Genomic DNA, 16078 nt, shown 5'->3' on the forward strand with positions numbered 1-16078 from the left:
ATGCATGGTAGCCCCACCTCTGTCAGTGTGCCACAGGGCAGCTGTGGCTACAGTGTAGTTTGCCATCATCAGTGTGTGAATGTGAGTGTGAATGGGTGAATGTCTGTTAGTGTAAAGCGCTTTGGGGGTCCGGAGGGACTTGAAAAGCGCTCTATAAGTTCAGTACCATTTACCATTTACCATTTTAAAAAACATTAAATAACATTAAACTCTTCTAATCTTAAAATCTTCCAACCTGGGGTGTGAGTTGTATGGAGTTTTTGCTAAATGTACAGATTTTTGAGTCTTTTTATCAGGTAAACGTCTGAAGAGGTTGACATGTATGGGACAACAAAATACAGACTTGATGTTATTGAGTTTGTCAACACAAACCACTACCTGAGAGGCACTACTAGCCCCTCCCCCATCAGAGTGTCGGAGCAGGATGAGTCAGTGCAACGTCAATCAAATGAGAGAGAGGGTGGGGGTGTTTGCTGCATTGGGGGAGAAAATGTTGTATGGGTAGAGTAGTTTAATTTTCCTGTAATACTTCGTTATAGTTTTTTTAAGACAAAGCTAAATGAAAGGGGCGCTGAGCAGAGTTACAACCAGAGATTACAAATAATTATTTTTTTCTTCTGCAGTTCGACGCCCCCTCCAGCAGATGGCGCTCTAGGCGACCGCCTAGTTCACCTATGCCAAGAGCCGTCTCTGTCTGTGCTCATGCTAACGTCTCCAGCTACAACAGCCTCTTTGTTTGTGTTAACACATCTTTTCTTCTACCTTTTCTGTAATAGATATGAACCTAACGGTACCAAAACATTTAAAAGTAGTAAAAGTTTATCTAAAATCTGAAATCAGAAAAAAAAACTAAAATAGCAAAAAACTAGCTAAAAGTACCAAAAAGCTAATAACCAAAGGCTACATAAAACCAATTAGGCTAGTTAAAAGTAGAAAAATGTTGTGGAAAAGCTAAAAGTAGCAGAACAGTAGCTGAAAATTAATAGCAGCATAAAAAATCAGGGAACAGGAATGACTCCAATACATCACAAAGTAAGCAGAATTAGTCTCATTGACAAAACATGTAACTAAAACTAAAAAGCAGGAAATCTACAGTGTGAATGCTAAACGAACGTTCACAGAATCAGAAGCAGCAGATTGTAAACGTGCATGTGTTTGGACCAGCTCAACGTACATGTTGACTGTTTCCCACCAGAAGTCAAGGATCTTCTTCCCACCGATCCCTGGAAGCAAAGCCTTTGGGACTCCAGTCAGGTGGCTGTAGAACCCGGTGACATCATTCTGTGCAGCAAAAATAAATACTAATAATTAAAATTAAAAATCAATCAATCCTCTAAAATTTTGATCATTTTCTACTTTTAGACTTATTTTTGGTCACGAAGTGCAGGACACATTCATGAAATAACTGAATGTACATCAGACCTGATTACCCTTTGAAGCCAACCTAAACCAAAACCAGCTGTTAAACACATTGAAGTGAATGTACTTCAGCCAGTTTGACTGATTAGCAGGGGCGGTTCTAGGGGCGGGGCCACAGGGGCACTGGCCCCAGCTGAAATCTGATTGGCCCCCTGAGTGCCCCTGTCCTGTCACTCATCTGTCCTTTACGGGAGTGATGATGGTGGCTGCAGTTCAAACACTAGTTGAGTTAATGAGTCAAATAATAAAATCCAGAATGAATCAAGTTCACAGAATTCTTCTTCTCTTATTAAGAAAATTTAAACAATCAGTAAAATGTATGAAAAACTGGGAATTGACTGAAAATTTACTGAGCAATTTTTTTGGTACCACTTTACAATAAGGCTCCCCTTATAAATGTCTTATAAATAGGATATTAATTCATCTGTAAACACTTTGTACATCATTAATAAATGTTTATTATGCAATAATTAAGGATGATAAAGACAAAACTGTCCACTTTCTTATCAAATAATGAGACAAATCTGTTCATGTACATATTACAGCTAAAGGTGCTTATTAAACATTTCAGACAAGGTTTCTACATTGTAAGCACAATAATGAAAGGAAAACAGATTTTAACATATTAATATTGTACTGTATTACTGCATACATGTCATCTTGTACAGATTGTCTGTAAGTTATAAGGATTTGACATCATTTTGCAGGTATACAGACGTATAGAGCAATCTCACGGATTTTTTTCAAGTCTTACAAATATTTTAAAAACCTCATTTTCAAATTTATCTAACATGTCAGAGCCTATAGGATGATTTAAAAAACAATAAATAACATCAAACAGCCATCTTTTAACCTGTTCTGCTGCTAGAAACAAGTTTTGAACTTTTTCCGCTCTCCTCTCCTCCTGCTGCTCAGCGGGACGCTGTCATGTCCCCAGCCGACAGACCCCCCCACCCCCCCGCGGGTGCGAGTTGTACGAAGTTTTTGCAAAATTTATGGATTTTTGAAGCTTTTTATACAGGTAAACGTCCGCAGAGGTTGACATGTAAGTTACTGCATTATAAATATTCACAGCTGTCAAAGGGAAACTTATCATAAAGTGTAAAACAGTACATTATTATTAATGACAAATAAACATTTACAAATGCCAAAAGTTAGTCTTTAATGTAAATAATCATCATTTTTAAAACTTAGTGTTGATTATCAATATTTGAAATTATTGTTCAAACATGTAACTAATGTCAACAATGTATCAAAAACGTAAAAGTACAAAAACATCATGCTAACATACCAAATAATCCCACCCAATCTAAAATAGTGTACAGTTTTACACTGTASAATAAGGATCCCTTTAATATMTGTGGATATTTATAKTGCAGTAATACAGTACATTATTATATGTTAAAATATGTGTTTCCTAATCATTATTGTGCTACAAGATAGGTCTGAAATGTTTAATACTCAAACAGATTTGGCTCAGTATTTGGTAATAAACCAGTTTAGTCTCTTTTTTACCTTAGCTAACGCAAAATAAACACTTATTAATAAATTATAAAGTGTTTACAGATGAATTAATAACCTATCTATAAACTCTTTAAAGTCCATCGATAAGAAGAGCCTCATTGTAAAGTGGTACTGTTTTTTTTTTAAATAATTACATTATAAGTGTTTGAACTGGTTAACTGTAAACACTAACAAACCAGGTATTTGTGTGAAAGGATGCTGAACAAAGACTGGCCCCTCTGTGAACACTGTGGGGCCTTGATGGCCCCTGACTCAGAAAAACCCTCGATCCGGCCCTGCAGGGGACTCACAACTGATCAGAGCTCAACTTTGTCTGCTAGTTTCTCTTTAACCACTTTCTTTAGCCATGTTTGGCTCCGGTTCTCAGGAAATATTAATTGATTCTGACCCAGTAAATACTGATGCATCATGTGGACCTAAAGTCATGTTGGACGGTTTGTCCTTTCACGGCTCCCGTAGAGAACTGCAGCGCTGCTGTGATGTAGATGTTGACACTTCTAATTTTCATTATTATTCTGTTAATGTTTATCGTGTTTTTAACACAGCAAACACGGAAGAACCGAAGCCAAAGCTGCAGCACGGATCCAATGGGCACTAAAAAGAAACCGACACATTATTGTGCAGTAAGGCCGTGTTGTGAGTGAACTTTGCACCGCTTGTGTTTCAGCAACATTTAAAACTTTTACCTTGATTTGTGTGTCTAACACCGTGCCGTGTCCGGCTACCAGCAGTATGCAGATCATCCCTGACCTGCCTGAGTCCTGCTGCGGCTGTAATGTGCAGATACAGTCCAGTCCGACAAGAAAAACCTCACTTGTTTCTCCAGTAATGTAAACAACTCACACAAGCACACTTCCGGAAGAACCCTTCAAAGTAAAATGTTTAATCGCGACCGGGCGCAGTTTATCCTCTGGCCGGAAAACATGACTGAACCCAACAGAGTATTTCATGTTGTTATATAGGTTTATATACTTACAGTATACTATAATAAATTATGTTGATGATAAACACAGAAACATGTGAATGGGTGTAACTTCCGGTATGACAGCGGAAGTACCAGTGAGGAGGCTTTTGATGAGAGAGAGAGATCTCAAAAACATTTATTTTTGAAACATAATCTTTTAAGTTTTGCTAAAATTCTTCGGTTTTCATAGTTTTAATAAAAAGTTACTAACGTCCAGAAAAAGGTTGAGATTGTGGCTTCAAAATAAGAGCCTGAGCCTGGGGAGGGTTACCAAAAGTATTTCCTACTGAAACTGGAGGAATAAATGAAAAAATAAAATGCACCTTAATTCTGATGAAAGTTTATTTGTTAGTTCAAACAGATTATAGGCAATAATATAATTAATCCACTTTTGTCTAATGTAATGATTCAGATATGACGACAGTGTTTTTAGTCCTTGCAGGACCCAACTGAAGCAGCAGGTATGACTGAAGTATGTTTCCAGTTGTAACAGTTCCCATATGTTTAGTCCATCACAATATGTCCAATGATTTACTGTAGGAATAAGGTGAAGAAATCTTATCCAAGAGGTACAGCATATTATTTGACTTTTTTTTTTTTATTAAAAAGACATAATAGGATTCAAATAATTCAAAGGTTAAATTACATTGGATTGCTGCAATGTAATTAGTGTCCCCAAAGAGGCTCAGTGAAACAAAACAAGAGAAAAAAAAAGACAAATTTGGCATCAGCTTGTAAAAAGTCATGATAAAATATAACAATTTAAGGATAAACTGAAACCAAAATACCGAACATAAAAACACAACATGACAAGGTTTAAAATAACTGGTTTACAGCTTCAGGTACTGGACATTAGTGAACAATCAGTTTGTGAAAGAAGGCATTTCATGAAGCTCTTACTAGAACTCTTTACTTTATTTTTAAGACCCAATATGTTCAACAACTGTGTTGGAATTACCAGATAAAGGACTTAAGCGTCAAAACAAACGGAGTTCAAAGTAGTTGTTGAATCCTCATGACAACATTTCAACAATCCCTTCCATTGTGTGCATGCTCAATGACAGGAAGCACATGTCGAGTCGTTCTTTTGGCCCGTATGAAGCGCTCTTCAAACACCTGCTTGACATAAGCTCCTTACTGAGAGTCTTTGCTGGAGGATCCCACAATGCCATGCTGTCGCAAAAGGTTTCTTAGAATCTGGTTCTTGGATTTCCAGTCTTCCACCTGTATAAAAACACACAACAGTGGACATTTAGTCAACTTAGATATCCAGTTTTGGTTGTGTGCATCCTGGATACTGCACAGACGACATATTTATGGGCAGAGGTCTCCTGAAACGATGCAGAAACTTCGTGAACGGTTTGAAAGTAACAAGAGAAGGATTTATGTTTAGACCCCAAACTTTACCAGAAAAAAAAGGTTTATTGTTCAACTTTATGCAAGTCTTTGGGTAAAACTTTGGTAATGGAATAATACTAATAACAAAAGAAGTAAAATATATAAATTACTTCAATTACTAGTAAGTTTAGCGTCCTGCTCAAACACACTTGGGCAGAGAGCTGTGGATCATGTGACTGGAGGACCACCTCCCTACAACAGATAGTTTTAGAACTGTTAAATCTGGGTGGGACAGTGGGGTTTTTGGTAGAGCTGTTGCTTCTCAGCAAGAAGGTTGCCGGATCAAATCCCAGCCCAGGACCTTTCTGGGTAGAGTTTTTACGTTCTCTCCATGCATCTGTGGGTTTTCTCTGAATACTCTGGTTCCCTTTCAGTCAATTCACTCGGTACAACATATCATGTATGGGAAGCCACGCCCCTGCGTGTCCTGGCTGAAACCACCTCTAATCACGTCTTTAGACAGGTGACGTGATGACGACAGAAGTCAGGCTCCGCCTGCACAAATATACTGTCTGCCATCACGGTCACTCCTCAGTTCTAACGCGCTTCACCTCGCTTAGAACACCTCTTCCAATCCGGCTAATTAGCTGCTGCTAGTTAGCTTTGTTTGTTCGAAGGCTCTTAAAGTTAGCTTAACTGCTTTTGTTGGTGTTGGCCGCCGCTGCCTACAGGTAAGTGTGTCCGCCCGCGGAGCGCTAGCTTTGAGTAGCCTTTCATTTCAACAAAATAAAATATTTTGTGGTTCGAGACGAGCGCAAAATTACCTCAAAAGGAGCAGAAGTCGTCGGTTCACCCCTGTGGGTGTGGCTTCTTGCTCCACGAGAAGGACCAGCACGAGGCTGGTCCGGTCTGTCTGGGGACCGTTCACGCTCGGAGAGCTTTGGCGGAGCCCGAAGCATGTGCGTTTGTCGCCAGCTTTGTAACTCAACCCTGGAGGGACGGATTAAGTTCTTAGAAAAAGTGCTGGGTGAAACCGCGGTCGCGCGACAAGACCCACTCCTCTCCGAGTCCAGCAACCCGGTTCTGTCTGAGTCTGACGCGGAGGTTTTGTCGGTCAAGCTGGTCGGACCAAGTAGAGTACATGGAGGGGTTAGCCGATGATGAAGGGGAGGCTTCCCAGTTTCCGCTGGGCCTCCACCAGGGAGATGAGGACGTGCCGGATAGTGGCTTGGATGTTCAACTGTCGGAAGACAACGACGAACCCGGTCCGAGCCGAGATGCCCCCGCTGCTGCGGAGGCGGACCAGGAGGACACGTCTTTTCTCTCCTTGTGTCGTCGTACGGCTCAGAAACTGGAGGTGGATTGGCCTGCTCCCCCTCCTGCACAAAAACCGTCGCAGTTCGCGGGGTTTTTTCTCCCCACTGAACCGACCATAGTGAAGAACCGTCTTCCCATGTTCCCAGACTTTGTCTCGGAGCTGACGTCCTGCTGGAGCAAACCTCTGTCCGCCTGCGTCACAGTACCCGGTTATGGACAGTATTTGGATCTGGAGGGAGCTGATAAAGCTGGGCTAGTGAACATTCCTCCTATGGAACCGTCCCAAGCAGCGTATTTGGCCCCGTCTCACGACCTTGGAGTGAGAGGGCCCACCACGCTTCCTTCAAAGCCGTGTAGATTTACTGCTGCGCAGCTTGAAAAAATTTACAAGGCTCAGGCCACCATTGCTCGCGGTCTGAGCTCCATTAGCATGCTCCAGACTTCCCAGGTTATGTCTCTGGCAGAGCTCGGAGCTCAGGTACCGCCCGAGAGTCCTCTGTTACCTCTCTTAAACGAGGTCAGTCTCACCGCGGATTACGTCCTCTGTGCGTCCCGCGGCGTAGCGCTCTCCCTGGGCAGAGGGTTGACTTCAACCATGGTGGCGCAGAGGCATCTGTGGTTGACGCTCTCTGATGTCCCTGACAGAGACCGAGCTGCATACCTGGATGAACCAGTTATGGCTGTTGGGTTATTTGGTCAGTCTCTTGACGTCATTCAGACAAAGTTCGAGCTGAGGGAAAAGCTGGCTGAAGCCCTGCGGGCTCTCTGTGACCCTGCTTTGAGACCCTGGAGTCTGTGGATTTGAAGTTCCTTTCATATAAAGTTGTGTTGCTTCTGGCACTAACAACTGTTAAACGGGTCGGGGATCTCCATGCTCTGTCTGTGAATCCCTCCTGTGTTCAGTTTTCACCTGATGGCTCCAAGGTGGTTCTGCATCCAAACTCAGCGTATCTCCCTAAGGTGATACCTTCTAACTACAGCTCCAGGTCTATTGAGCTTTCTAGTTTTTATCCTCCTTTTGCATCTGAGGAGCAGAGGAGGTTACATTCTCTGTGTCCTCTACGTGCACTGCGTGTTTACATTGACCGCACACAGGAGGTGAGGTCATGTGATCAGCTGTTTGTGTGTGTTGCTAACCCACTCAGGGGCAGAGCTCTGTCTAGACAGAGACTCTCCCACTGGATTGTGGAGGCTATCTCGTTAGCTTACAGCAGCAGGGGTCTCCCAGTCCCATCTGGTGTGAGAGCTCACTCCACCAGGGGTGTAGCAGCATCCTGGGCCCTATTTAAAGGGGTACCTGTGAGTGACATCTGTGCTGCGGCCAGCTGGTCTTCACCGCACACATTTGTTCAGTTTTATCGCTTAGATGTGACAGCCCCTTCGGTGGCTCACTCTGTGCTCTCCGCTGGGTCTGATGTGCTGCACTAGCATGTTATTATGACCCAAGTTTGGTGCTGCTCTGCGGGGCGTTTATATATGTCCCATACATGATGTTGTACCGAGTGAATTGACTGWAAGGGAACGTBATGTTATGCATATAACTACTGTTCCCTGAAGGAAAGGAACGAGGTACAACACATGGTGGCCCCGCTGCACAGCTGGGCTTGGTGAAGAGCAGTTACTGAACTAAGGAGTGACTGCGATGGCGGACAGTATACTGTATATATGTGCAGGCGGAGCCTGACATCTGTCGTCATCACGTCACCTGCCTAAAGGCGTGATTAGAGGTGGCTTCAGCCAGGACACGCAGGGGCGTGGTTTCCCAAACATGATGTGTTGTACCTCGTTCCTTTCCTTCAGGGAACAGTAGTTATTTGCATAACATTACGTTTCCTTCCACAGAGCAAAAACATGACTGTTAATTGGTTAATGGGTAACTCTAAACTGTCCCTGTGATGGACTGAGACCTGTACAGAGTGGACACTGTCCCTCACACAGTGACTAATGGATATGGGCACCAATCACCCTGAAAGGAAGAAGCAAGTATAGATAAGGATGGAGTTAAAACTAGTCCACTCCAAATAAGCTGCAGTTTGTTGTGTAGATTCATCACGTAAACAAATTAAAAGCACATTTATTTCCTGTATAAGAGTGAAAACCACCAACAGACTGAATACTTTAGTAACACGCAGTACATAGATGGTGATCAAGAAGTAAAAAGGCTAGATAACATGCTAACCACATGCTAACCACATACTTCCTGTCTGAGCAGCTGGTTGTCGACTCGCAGCCGTTCCAAAATGCTGGTATCTTCACCCAGCTTCATGTTGCTTTGTCGCAGCTCTTTAATGTACTCACAGGCCTTTGATAAGATCCCACCTTTACTCTGAAACACAAACACATGCAGGAGCTTTCAGAGCTCCAGCCTCACAAACCAACTCATGTCATGAGTTTAAAGACGGATCAACACCCACCTGTCCTGTTTTGGTGTAGTCCACGTTGCAGTCTGGAATGGTTTTAGAAAGTTGTACAATCCAGTTGTTAATCTTGTCCCTGCGCCTGCGCTCAACTGTTGGGACATTTGATTTAGAAATGTTCAGACATGAGCTCTGTGCTGGTCAGCCAGCTAATCTGTTCAAGATCTTTATGAAAGAAAAGTGTTGTTTATTATATGCAACATGTTTCTACCTGCAGTGGTAACAAACCTCGTCTGGACAAATTAATCTATTCCCAGATAAATTCCACAGTAAACTTATTCAAATTCAATTCAAAAATACTTTATTGATCACAGAGGGAAATTAGGGAAATTAAAAATTCAATTAGAAATTAGGTTATCTCTGATCTTAATTCCTGCGTGACTAAAACCTAAATAAGATCCTGTCAACAACATTCTTTTGGTTTTACATGATAATCACTGCTTTTATCTTGGAAATTCAAGGGTTAATTATTACTATTTTTATCTTGTATTGTTAAATTATCAGTTTTAAGTAATTATTTCCATCATTTCTTCAAAATCTCATTTTTCAAATCCTCAGCTACTAATTTAGTGTTATTGATTTTATTCACATTTAGTTTATTTTTCTAATAAATTCTTTGACTCAGTCTCCTCATTTGATAAATATATGGTAAAAAAAAAATCTCTGTAATTGCAGAAAGTCCACTTCAGTGATGAGTTGTGATAAATAAACGAATCAACCTGTTTTTGATTGACCCTGTCCATCTGGTGTCCTCTACTTTCATGACAGCTAAAATGTATCAGATTTTACTGTTTAAAAAATGAGATTAACTTGTTTTTGTCTTTAACAAAGTAGTTACAAGTTATTTACACGTGCAAACCCCTCAGCCTGGCTCCATATTTCAGCATCTAATGAGTGGCTAACAGGCTGGGTATGAAGACTGACCTTCATTGTGCTGAGCTCGTCGTTTCTCATCCCTGGAACCTCGAGGAGCGTCCTGCTTCCTACAAACACAACAACACACAGACGTGTTTGTAGATCGAGTTTATTGCAAATAAAATAAAACTGCTAGAAGTCCATAATTACATTATGTATGGCTGAGTTCGAGGTGCAATTGTTCTCTGACTGGACCCGGTCAAAACTTCCTGTGGTGACATCATCACGTACAGCTGACCTGGAAAACAAGAGCTTCCAATGAGCTGCAGTGAAATCCTCTCATTCTCTTCTTCCTATAAGATTTCACTCAGGTTCACCTACAATTATTGCTGTAATTTAGTTTACACGTCCATAATGCACGCCCCCTTTTTGTGAACCACCAATAACCTTTACAAGAGGCAGTAGAAGAACCAATCAAATTTCATGAAGACAAGCGAGCTGAGAGCGCTGCCGTCACCTCTGCGTCCCGTGTGTCGGGTTTCACCCTGGCTGTGATGACAGCCGTTAATCACTGCAGTTTATCGCCTCCTGGAGTGTCATAAACTTATCATGGTAGTCTTTCTGGTTTTTAACCAGACCATGGTCTGAAGACCTAATTAACTTATTTTAGATTTTTCTACCTGATTATTGAGATGCATCAGGACAGTTTATTGTTACAGTCAAACTCATGGTGTTCAGTGTGTAACACAAACAACATAAGAGCAGAACACATTTCAAATGGGCCTTATGATCTTAGATAAAGATCATCTCAAAGACAGTTGTGTCACTGTATTCAATGATTGATTTGGCATCCTTCTCTAGAAGGTGACCTGTGAAGTCTGGTTATAATGTGAGCTGATGATGAGGCGCTCACCTGTGGGAGTGGTCTGACCCAGCAGTGTGTCAGACGCCTGCACAGTGGTCACCATGGTGCCAGCTGAAGGATCTGCGATGGAGGTGGGGTAATAGGTGTACTGAGTCTCAGAGCTGCCGTCCCCCTCCAACTCCTCCTGAGAGATAACGGCCTAAAACAGAACAGGTTGTTTTACAGACAGGACTGTCTGATTGAGGATTATTATAGGTGTTATAGTGATGAGGAAGAGGGCGTATGAAAAACACCACATGAGTGCCTGTGAATCAGAAACAATCAGTCATGTGGAAAAGATGAAGTTTGTTTTGTTATACGACTCTTTAAGGCATGGTCTAAACGTTATTTTATCCTGTCCATAACTTCTTGACTAATTGAACAAAGCTTCATTCGTGCATCACAGAGCGAGGCAGTAACAGAACCGGGCCAGTCGACATGTGAAGAAAAACAACCGTGGTGCTGAGGCTCAATGATGTCATGAACTGATGACATGATTAAACAAAGGACCCAGCCTACCCCACCGAGGTGGACCGGGTCCTGGTTTTTTTTCTTCTCCTCGCCACTTGATGTTTAGAATAGAATAGAATAGAATAGAATAGAATAGAATAGAATAGAATAGAATAGAATAGAATAGAATAATAAAGATAAAGTCTAATGTTACAACTAATCAGGGATCATTTAGCTTGTTTATGTGTTGACTGTTCACCATTGTTTCTAACTTTTTATAAACATCCTTGGACTAAAGAACTTCTTCAGTTTAACACTGTCCTGGTTTCAGTATGTTTTTGTCACTAAGACTTAAACAAATTCATCACTTTATTGTAAAAACAAAGGAACAACTAAAACCCCAGACAGGACTGCTCCGTTTTTTTCTGTTATTTATTTTTATTGAATTTTCTGATGAAAGGCAACTGTCTAACAGAAGAATTAACTGAGAGTGAGAACAGATTATATTTATGATTAAAGCTCCTCTCCTGACGTCACGCTTTAGTAATTCTGCTTCATTATCAGATTGTTTTAAGGCAAACTCATATCTGAAAACATCTTCAGGTTTGCCCTTACCCAACCTTAAATAAAACAGTTTCCCTGAACTTAACTTGGAGTTAGTGTACACATCTCACCTAACTGCTGAGTAACCATGTTTCCATCAAGGTTTTTTGATGTGCATTCAGAAGTTTCGCATTAAAATGTGAAAAAAAGTCAGATGGAAACAACAAAATTCGAAAAAAAATCCTCAATTCGCTAAAAAGTTTTTACGCTCGCTTGAGGTGGTTTTTGGAAGATTCACGAAATAGTTAATGCACAAAACGGGAGATGGAAACATGTTTGCCGAATGAATTCTGACGTAGCGCATATTTACCTCACGTGACGTTCAGCTGTTTCCACTTTCCTGCCTCGTCCCGGATGTTAGCCCTGTGTAGTTACACGTGCCTTTCTGCTGCGTAGTTTAACATTGCGTTTATTTCCCTACGTCTCCTGGCAGCGTTAAACATAGCCTGTACTAGCTGAATAGATAGAATAATTACAACTTGCCCAATAGCAAGGCATTCACGAAAAAAATTCGCTCCATTGTCCCGAGATGATTAGCCTCTGCTAGTTAGCAAGTTTCACTTCCTGTTTACTACCGCAAAGTTTGTTGTGACGTCTGACGTAATAATGCTTTGCGTAGCCTCGTCTGACGTAATCACGCGTTGCGTAGCCTTGTCTGACGTAATCATGCATTGTGTAGCCTCACGTAATCACGCGTTGCGTAGCCTCGTCTGACGTAATATGCGTTGCGTAGCCTCGTATATTTGCATCAAACAGTCGAGAGGGAAACTAGATGGAAACAGTCGAGATTCAAATTTTTATTTATTTAATTTTTTGATGAAAAGCTCAATAAAAATTCACTCTATAACTGGAAGGAAACAGGATTATTGTTTCGGTGTATTTGGTAAAGTGTGAACACACGTTAGATGAAAGTTAGAATCTTGTATTTTCTCTGCAGTTAGTGCGCAGTGTGTTGTTCTAACCTGTGTGACGGTCTGCGTCGCTGCAGGGAAACCAGCAACAAGGTTAACGGCTGCAGCTCCGTCTGCCTGACCCTCTAACTGGCCGTCCGACACCTGGATCACTCTGTAGGTCACCTGCAAGCCAACACATCGACCTGAACACGAGCGCATCACTCAGTGTACAGTAATCCAACTGTCACAGCAGAAATACTGCAAGGTTTGCTAAAACACAAAAACTTGATCTGTCATTATTAGAATCTTTATCTGAAAAAAAAAAAAAAACAGACAGGAATCAAAAAGAAAAAATAAGTAGGTCCTCTGGATGGTTCTTCTTTAGTGAAAAGTTTCATCTCTCCTCCAAGAGACTTCTTCAGTCTGATGAGTTTCAGGTGAACTCAGCCTTATAAGCTCCACCTCCACATGGACAAACAGGTTAGTCACATGCAAAAGAGGGCCATCGCCTAACAGTAGACTTCATTAGCTCTATTTAGTCACATGCCAAAGAGGAGCAGTGCGGTTATCCTAACTGAGCTTTTCTGAAAGCAGACAAGAAACCCAAACAGGATTCCAGTCAACAACCAGCTGAAAATGAAGACCCTAAACCCAGGCCCAAACCAGTCATCATTCCATATGTGGAGGGAGTTTCAGATAAACTGAGACGTTTATTCTCTAAACATGACGTCGCAGTGGCTTTCAAACCCCAAAACACGTTACGACAAAGATTAGTTCACCKTGAAGATCCAGTTCCCCAGCAAAAACAGAGTAATATAGTGTATGCTGTTAAGTGTCAGGAGGACTGTGATCAGTTAAACATTGGGGAAACAAAAAAGCCACTGTTCAAAAGAATGAGCCAGCACAGACGAGCTACTTTGTCTGGTCAGGAGTCTGCAGTTTACACTCATCTACAGGTCAGGATTCTGCAGTTTACACTCATCTACAGGTCAGGACTCTGCAGTTTAGACTCATCTACAGGTCAGGACTCTGCAGTTTACACTCATCTACAGGTCAGGANAAGTAAAACTGACAAATTTTTTTCTGACAACTGATGACTGACAAGTAAAACTGACAAATTTTTTTCTGACAACTGATGACTGACAAGTAAAACTGAAAACTTTTTTGCTGACAACTGATGACTGACAAGTAAAACTGAAAACTTTTTTGCTGACAACTGATGACTGACAAGTAAAACTGACAACTTTTTTTCTGACAACTGATGACTGACAAGTAAAACTGAAAACTTTTTTGCTGACAACTGATGACTGACAAGTAAAACTGAGGATGTCCTAAAATGTACACCGTACAGCATAAACACAATGTGTTAAACACATTTGGTTTTACACAAACTGTAACTGGATAGCGATAAAAAAAAGGGTTTTCAGAGAATTTGTGTCATTCTCTGAATTGTTCAAATCATGTAAAACGCACAGTGACAGCATGCAGCCCCTCTACCTGGACCCTTCATCTGGAATTGAAATTGCACCTGCTGTTCCACATCAGACATCCGTTATTATTGCAAAAGCACACTCAGAGAACAGCATCTCTCTGACGCGCAACATTGATTTTTTTTTTCCTTTCACCTGAACATTTCTCTCTAAACAGCTTCTCACCCACCTACAGAGTGTCTTGACAGATAAAAATACAGGCAAATTGAAACAAAATAATCTGTCTTCTGTTCAGCTATGGAATACAGTATAATGACAGGAAACAAAGGAAACAAATTCAACCAAAACCCCGTAAACAATTACAAGCTCCTTTTATTTTACCTTTTGAAAATAAAATCAAGATACAGGAACAAACAAATCATTTAACAGATGTCTGGTAAAATGGGCCTATTTGTAAGAACTTTAACGTACAGGCGCCTGAGTGGTGAGGTCAGTGAAAATGAAAATGGAGGATGGGACAGCGAGAGGAGGCTGTGACTCAGCCTTTCCTCCATCAGACAGACTAAAACATCTAAATACATCATGGGAGCTGACATGTTTTTACTGCTTGTAGATACCAGAGCCTCAGAGACAGGCAGTTTATTTACAAAAAATATAAAAAATAATGTGTTATTTCAATCAGCTCCTCTGGTTTATGGATGATGAGTGGCTGTTGGGAATGCATTAAACTCTGACTTTTTGTTACTCATCATCGCCGAGGACTACACAGAGATGTACCAGGCTTTAATGGCATTGAGTCAGTCAGTGCTAAATGATTTCAGCACCTGTTGGCTCAGCAAAAATCCTGTGTTCAGAATAAAAACAAATAAACTAACAATCCTGTATTAGAATAAAAAGAAGTAACTAAATTTTAAAAGATAGACTGAGAAGCCAAAATTCTCCCATATTTGGAAAAAAAAAGTGTCACAAGCTAAAGCGGCCTGTGTGCTTGAACTCTGTCAGCTATACAAAGAAAACATGTTTCCAGTTGCAGCCTGCGAAAAAGTAAATCAAACATCGCCATCTAGTGGTCACGCAGCTGCAAGTACTTCAAAAGAGGACAGATCTAACATTCTGAACACTGGTTTTATTGTTTGTGCAAAAATAAAGTTCAGTTTGGAAAATCTATACTTTGACATTCATGAAGATGAAGTCTTCAACCTGCTTAAATGTGTTATCAAAACAGCGTTTCCATGTTTCGGAAATAAACAGTTACTGATCAGCTTACCTGTGTTTAGAAAGTCTAAACAGATCCAAAAAAGTGCCAGGGGTTTGAAAGTTTGTAAAATGACCTCTCTATATTTGGTTGTTTTGTAAAAGGTCCGTTCCTGTTGAATAAAAGATTTCAGGAATGCAGCTGTGTTTGGTCGTTGTTGACTGACTCTCTTCTTCAAGATACAACACACACACACACACACTCGCACATAAAGAACAAAACCTTTCAAACTTTTCAAAAGAAGACAGATCTGGACAGCAGTCAGATCAGTGAACCGCACACACGTTTCTACAAAATCACACTGTTTCAAGTCATGCAGAATGAGATCTGGCATTGTCCTGCTCAAACAACAACAACCCCCCTGGGAAGACCTGCCTGATGGTTGCATATGTCGCTCCAAACATCCAGCGTTCGCCTCTGCATCAGTGATACTGCTGTGAGCAGCAGGGCACCACTGTACGGTACAGGCTCTGGCATTTTCACCTTTTCTTGATGACAACCTGGAGAGATTTTCTCACCTTCGGTGCTTACAGCTCCCCCTGTTTCCCAAAAGCGAACAGAAACATGGATTCGTCCGATCACAGAATATGTTTTCTGTTTTGTTTTCTGTCCAACCTAGATATACAGTGGTTTGCAAAAGTATTCATACCCCTTGAACTTTTCCATATTTTGTCACATTACAACCACAAACATAAATATATTTCACTGG

General features: G+C 41.1%; 2 protein-coding genes across 2 annotated transcripts in view; both read right to left on the reverse strand.

Moving 5' to 3' along the window:
* The window catches only part of gkup (glucuronokinase with putative uridyl pyrophosphorylase), a gene marked incomplete in the record, with an annotated part of 52996 nt that extends 49208 nt beyond the window's left edge, over window positions 1–3788 (reverse strand). The window contains 2 exon segments of the mRNA XM_014022881.1: window positions 1175–1281; window positions 3630–3788. Coding sequence (XP_013878335.1) covers window positions 1175–1281; window positions 3630–3686 — 164 coding nt within the window.
* A 443-nt stretch (window positions 3789–4231) lies between these two features.
* Window positions 4232–12867, reverse strand: usf1 (upstream transcription factor 1; the record flags this gene model as incomplete). The annotated part of the gene is given in 7 exon segments (XM_014022878.1): window positions 4232–5131; window positions 8760–8888; window positions 8977–9071; window positions 9904–9962; window positions 10045–10132; window positions 10748–10898; window positions 12754–12867. Coding segments are annotated over 7 exon segments (726 nt in total), but the record flags the coding sequence as incomplete, so codon positions are not given.
* Window positions 12868–16078: the final 3211 nt, after the last annotated feature.

The sequence above is a fragment of the Austrofundulus limnaeus genome, unplaced genomic scaffold (genome assembly GCF_001266775.1).
Source record: "Austrofundulus limnaeus strain Quisiro unplaced genomic scaffold, Austrofundulus_limnaeus-1.0 Scaffold345, whole genome shotgun sequence".
Taxonomy (NCBI): Eukaryota; Metazoa; Chordata; class Actinopteri; order Cyprinodontiformes; family Rivulidae; genus Austrofundulus; species Austrofundulus limnaeus.